The sequence below is a fragment of the Vigna angularis genome, chromosome 5 (genome assembly GCF_016808095.1).
Source record: "Vigna angularis cultivar LongXiaoDou No.4 chromosome 5, ASM1680809v1, whole genome shotgun sequence".
NCBI lineage: Eukaryota > Viridiplantae > Streptophyta > Magnoliopsida > Fabales > Fabaceae > Vigna > Vigna angularis.
Genome location: NC_068974.1, coordinates 24,233,992 through 24,240,599, shown reverse-complemented (window position 1 = coordinate 24,240,599; position 6,608 = coordinate 24,233,992). Strand labels below are relative to the sequence as shown.

Below are 6,608 nucleotides of genomic sequence, written 5' to 3'. Positions count from 1 at the left end.
GTTGTTGTTTTGTGTCATTGGAAAAATTGGCCATATGTTGTGCACAATGGATTTCATCTCTTTTTGTGTATAATGTTGTTTGATTCACAAACATGATTGATTTTTCACTGAAATCAAGGGTAACCAAACCTTAAACTAGCCTCAACATTAGGGGTAATTGAACCTTAATCTAGTCTTAACATCCTTAATACCTTAAACTAGCCTTGTTGAAGACACAATGCAATATTCTGGTAATTAATTCCTTGAAGGTTGTTCTAGGATCAGAATTAAGCATCCTTGTCTTTAGATGGGATATTTTCTCTCTCTTTGATGACTGATCTATCTACTTCTAAGTCTCTATACCTGAGCAAATACCTTTTGAATGGCTCTGTATAGTCATCAAAGCTAAGAGACCATAAGGCCCATCATATATCATCTTCGTTCAGAGTCTTGCTCCTCTCCTTTCTTCAATTCTTTGAACCCTCACTCGTCACAAAGCATATAAACTCCTACACTGTTTCCTTTGATTCCTTTGAGATTTTTGCATTAGGAGGTAGAATCCGCTTCATGATCCTCCCAACACTAGTTATTGGCAACAAATAGTCTTGTCCCCTAATGCCATTGTTTTTAGTATTAGAGTAACTTCCAACACTGTCTACCATCTTTGGAAGGGAGCAAGGAAGGAATTCAACTCCAATAGACAACATGTGAAGGCTTTGTGTGTGAGTGTGTATAGGTATATATATATATATATATATATATAGCCACCAAAAAACAAAAGGAAATAAGTGTTGTTAAGACAAAATCGTCTATGTGCATAAATGCTTTCATGTTTTGAAATTTAATCAAATAACATTGAAACGGGATAATAATCAGAAAATGACTTAGGATGAAAACACAAGACTTAGATCCAAAATCCCAAACCCACAAAACCTAAAACCAAAATCCCCAATATAAGAAAACTTAGATAGACACTCAGGTTTGTAAATAATAGAAAAACATCTAGGACAAAACATCTAGACACATGGCTAAATGATGTTGTGCCTAAAATGTCTAAGAGAATTGAAGTTAAATGCTTGATGCTTATCATACTTGAGAAAGGTATTCAATAAAGCTCTCGAAAACATAATAGGTCGAGACAATGTCTTTGACAAAACATTTTAAAATACATAAAAGTAAAATACAAAAGAAAGCTTAAACAAGTTAAACCCTATCCGTCTAGAAAGATACAAAAATAGAAGAAGTGTTTACTTGACTAAATGATACCATGAGCTTAATCAGTACTTCGTCTAACGATGAAGTATCTATCCACGCTTGGTATCCGTGGAGATAAGAGCTTAATTGCAAAATGCTACCTAACGGTAGAAAATCAAAACTCACTTTGTTGTTCTGAGCAAGCATTAAATGACTTTAAATGCTCAACATTCAAAAACAACAAAAGTGATAAGAAAAGATATATTTGTTGCATGTACAAATTACTCTATTCTTGTGGATACTCAATGAACGGATGACAAAATAAAAACCACATCATCTAAATTAAAAAGAAAGACATTAACTTACATATTCAATAAATCAATCAATCATTTTATTCCATGGGAAGAGAACTTCTTGGCTTTTCCCATTTGTTCAATGTGAGGAGAGAATTAAAGTGCTTCATAAATAGGAATATTTGTTATCCACTTAACTCTATATTCTTCATTGCTTTCTTTTTTTTTCCTTTGTATTGGAGAATTACTCATCCTCTTTCTCTCTCAAATGCTCTCTTCGGTTAAATAATTTTTTCCTCCATAACAAGTGTTCAGATTTGTTAACAAAAAACAAGGAATTTACAAAGTGATGCACCGTCATATGAAAAATTATTTCACCTCTACCAAAATCCACCAATGTTGAGCAGTACCACAAAAACGATCTTTCCAAGTGAAAAATAGGCGTAATAACCAAATCAACCTGAAAATAAGAAGTGATTGTGTAAAACTAGACGTCAAGACTATTTTATAAGCTGAAATCAATGAAAAAAGTGTGAAACTAAGTAATCTGGATAGGTATTTATAACTTTAAAATACCTTCATCATAGTTCTGGTAATTGGACTCACAATTGGTTATAACTAAAGTGGTGGAAAATACCCTAGATTTTTGCTTAACTATACTAAAAAAAGGAAGGAATAAAAATATAATAATCAACATTTCTTGAACATCTAAACCAACTTATGAAAGAAACCTTTCAACATTACTCTACTAAAAGGTACATACCTTTCCTCTCAGTGCATATCAAATTAATGCCTCAATGTCTTTTCCCTCTATCTCAAACAAACAGTCTAGAACGACTATTTTTTTCATAGATTTCTAATGGGCAAAAATTCATCGGTAATAGTGGTGTCAGTAAATTTATCAATGAAATTTTACATCCGTCAGTAGTTATTGAAGAAAAAAATTCGTCGTTAACTACAAAAAAATTTGTCGATAAATTTTATTAGTAAATATTGCATTCTTGTTCGTCTTCTTCCCCTGCTTTCTTTCTTCTTTTATTTTATTTTTACCAATCCAAAAATGAACACATTCCCAACAAAATGACCTTTTTGCTTCAGTTTATATCAAGACGAAAAACCATTTTCTTTATCTCATTTTAATATATCTCGATTCTCAAACCGTTGTCAATTGTAAAAATAATTGCTCATATCTCCTCCCTCATGTCCTTAGAGTTAGAGTATTTTTCAAGACCCTTAAAAAAAATCATACTCATTAACCAAACCAAATAGGATATCAAGGAGATTAAAGTAACTTACATTTAAAGATGCAGGCAGAAAAGTTATTAATTAGGAAACTTTAATACTTTACATGTCTAAATTAAATTAAACCGTCTTAAAAAATAATACGCTTTCTACTCAATTTATGAGGGCATAAGTTGGGACTTGCATAACTTTTTACTAGTAAATTAACTAGTTGGAAGAACAGGTTAACTTGAGTAATTAAACCTACTACTTGGTTTCAGTCTTGTTATTCTTTCGGCTTGGCGATGGCGTACCCTGTTACACTTGATTTATTAATATTGAATAAAAGATCACTTTCAATAAACATATTGTTTTACTATATATATATTTATGTGTCAAAAATATATATTATAATTTGATTTTGGAAGATTCTAAGTTTTCGTTTGCTAGTGCATTAGCAATTTGCCTGCACAGTTGATAAAGCTTTCAAAGTTCCATTTTTTATTAGTCAGCTTTTCCAACACGCACAATCCTCTTGAGAGGTAATTTGGCAGTATGGTACATGAAGCATCTACGTTTGACAAACAATTTGTCCATAACAGCACAACCAAGCTATAATTTCTTATTACCTACAAGAAAGAGGTGCTTCGAGATTTCAGTTGAAAGGTGAAAACTAACTTATAATTCAACGTTAACATGCCTATTTAAACACCACAAACAATCCTCAATACCACTCCACAGCACACTTCCCTCAGCAACAAATACAAGAACAAGCCATCATGGTTGCAAAAAGTCAGTTCTATTATATTTTACTGACATTGCTTTTCTGCATGGGATTCTGGAGTTTCCAAGTCACATGTCGCACTCTCCAAGATGCCTCGATGTATGAGAGACATGAACAATGGATGAATCGTTATGGCATAGAGTACAAGGACCCTGAGGAAAGGGAAAAGCGTTTCAGAATATTTAAGGAAAATGTGAATTACATCGAAGCCTCCAACAATGCTGCCAATAAACCTTATCTGTTAGGCATTAACCAATTTGCAGACCTCACCAACGAGGAGTTCATAGCAAGCAGAAATAGGTTCAAGGCCCACATGTGTTCCTCAATCATAAGGTCAACCACTTTTAAGTATGAAAATGTGACTGCAGTTCCTTCTACAGTGGATTGGAGGCAAAAGGGTGCAGTTACACCCGTGAAGAACCAAGGTCAATGTGGTAAGCAAATGCTTCATTCTTCATTCGCATTTCCAAGTCAAATTATAAACTCAATCGTTATCTAACTATTAATTTATCTTGTAGGATGTTGTTGGGCGTTTTCCGCAGTTGCAGCAACTGAAGGAATTCATGCACTCACTACTGGGAAACTGATCTCTTTATCTGAACAAGAACTTGTTGATTGTGACACAAAAGGTGTGGACCAGGGTTGTGAAGGTGGTTTTATGGATGATGCTTTCAAATTCATCATTAAAAATCATGGACTAAACACCGAAGCCAATTACCCCTACAAGGGTGTTGATGGAAAATGCAATGCAAAGGCAGAAGCCATCGGTGCTGCAACCATTACTGGCTACGAAGATGTCCCTGTTAACAATGAGAAAGCCCTTCAGAAAGCGGTTGCCAATCAACCAGTTTCTGTAGCCATTGATGCCAGTGGCTCTGACTTTCAATTTTACAAGAGTGGTGTCTTCACTGGTTCTTGTGGAACTGAACTGGATCACGGTGTGACTGCTGTGGGATATGGTGTTAGTGATGATGGGAGCAAGTATTGGTTAGTTAAGAACTCATGGGGAACAGAGTGGGGTGAAGAAGGCTACATTAGGATGCAAAGAGGTGTGGCTGCTCAAGAAGGACTATGTGGCATAGCTATGATGGCATCTTATCCTACTGCATAACTATAAAACTTGTACCTTATTTCTAAGCTATGTTCTTTTGTGTATAACAGTGTATTCTCTTATGAATCATTGCATTTGGATATATCACCAATGATGAAATGAAAAATTTGTCTTTTGACTAAACATGTTATGATGGTTCATAATTCATATCGCGGCTTTATCTATTCATTTAATTTAATAAGTGTAATTGTAACTAACACTAACTAACGCGCGTGCAATCGTGGTATAAAAGGAGACGCTTTCCTCTCTCTCATTCCGTTATAAAAAATGGCAGAAGAATTACCATCAGCGATTCCGCAATCGCAAGGAAGTTCCATGAAGAAACGGCCTTCGAAGAAAGACAAACTATGGCTGGACGACTATCTCCATCTCCTTCATTCTCGCCAAACGCTTCACCTAACAATCAATCAACTTAACCAGGTTCCATTCATTATGTGCATTTTTCAATTCTCATTTTCATTGTCAATTTTCTTTCGATACTCTGCATTTCATCGTTAATTTTTCTTCTTCCTATTGCCACAGGTCATCCGCATTCACGGATTCAAGAAAATCCACCACGCTCCCAAGGTTCTTTTCTCCCTCAAGCTCTATCTTAAGTTCCTTTTGGTTAGTAACAAAACTTTGAGGGAAAACGTTGCCTATTTCACCGTTTTCTCCTTAAGTTTTTATTCCTTGATTTCTTTTAAATTCAACGCGCTTTAAGATTAGAAGTTCTAGATTGCCTTGGTAGTTTAGGTCTCTGTCCGGAAATTTTCGAACAACAGGAGATGATTATCGAATAAGTTTTCGTTTTGAGAAATTGAAAAAACCTATCTCGAATCCGTGCGCAGAAGATGCTGGTGGAGGCGGTGGAGTCGCTGGATCTTGTAGATGTGCCGCGTTCGACCTTGCGTGACAATGTGTCGACGTTTGCGGCGGTGGCACTGGTGGACGTGTTGGCGGATTTGGCAGAGCTCAAATGGCAAGAGTGCTGCGAAACCTCCGTCGAGAGAATCAGTTTCTCCGAAGGCAAGAGCGTGTTGTCTGCTTCATCTGATGAGAGCTTCCGTGTCACGAGCCAGTCGAAGAGGATGGACAAAATCCGTGACTTAATCCCTGAAGATTCCCGGAGAAGCCTGAAACCGACAAAAATGGTGCCAAAGCGGAAGAGGAGTAAGGTTCACACTCTCGACTCTGTTGCCTCAACAGCAGATTGCGCTTCTCTTGCTTCCCGTTGAGTCAATGAATGAAATTGGTCTGTATATATGAGTAAAATGTTAAATAGGAGAATGGATACGACACTAGATATGAATGAGTTCCGATGTCAGGATATTCTAAACGTGTCTCACCAAAGAGGCAAGTGTTTTCCCTTTGAACTGTTAGCCTCTTACTGTCATTTTATTTGCCTTCCATCTTCCATATTCTATAGTAAAGCTTAGAAGTCAAAACAGTATGCAAGTATAATCTTCTGTGTATGAAAGTTACTCGTCTCTGCACCTGGTCTCCGTCTCCGTAAACTTTGATAGTGTCTTTTGCTATCTGGATTATTCAATAACCACAGTCAGAAAAAAGCAGCAAAATTGAAATTGTAGATATAAAGCACCAGAATGACATGATTCTCACACTCGTACATAAAATAAATATGATATTACAATACTACCTAATTACGTAGTAGTCGATGAACATATCCCTTAATTGAAAACATTCAGTTTAGATATTCTTAGTCAATCAGTGGTAACTTAACATTATTTTTTCATTTCACTGCATATATGTTTGCCTATAAAAGGCTTCCTTCCTATTAGGCATGACTTTTCAATTAAATATAGTGAGAGGAACGGATTTCATCCTTTCATTACGGAAATTTTTTTTGAGATCATAATTCCGATTATTTTAATAATACAATATTATAAAAAAAATACTTAATATATATAAAAATATTTAAATAATAAAATATAAAATTATCTTTTATAATAATAAATAGTATTATTGAATTAAGTATAATTAGTTGTGATCTGATGGCACACTTATCACAGAAAATTTAGCACCA

At 35.2% G+C, this 6,608-nt stretch overlaps 2 protein-coding genes across 2 annotated transcripts; both read left to right on the top strand.

Annotated features, from left to right (window-relative positions):
- Positions 1 to 3,466: 3,466 nt before the first annotated feature.
- Positions 3,467 to 4,582, top strand: LOC108322086 (senescence-specific cysteine protease SAG39). Its single transcript, XM_017554057.1, has 2 exons — positions 3,467 to 3,905; positions 3,990 to 4,582. The coding sequence occupies exons 1-2, from the start codon at positions 3,467 to 3,469 to the stop codon at positions 4,580 to 4,582; spliced, it is 1,032 nt and encodes a 343-aa protein (XP_017409546.1).
- A 279-nt stretch (positions 4,583 to 4,861) lies between these two features.
- LOC108322087 (uncharacterized) lies at positions 4,862 to 6,045 on the top strand. The gene is made up of 3 exons (XM_017554058.2): positions 4,862 to 5,002; positions 5,105 to 5,149; positions 5,413 to 6,045. The coding sequence occupies exons 1-3, from the start codon at positions 4,898 to 4,900 to the stop codon at positions 5,797 to 5,799; spliced, it is 537 nt and encodes a 178-aa protein (XP_017409547.1). The 5' UTR covers positions 4,862 to 4,897; the 3' UTR covers positions 5,800 to 6,045.
- The last annotated feature ends 563 nt before the right edge of the window (positions 6,046 to 6,608 follow it).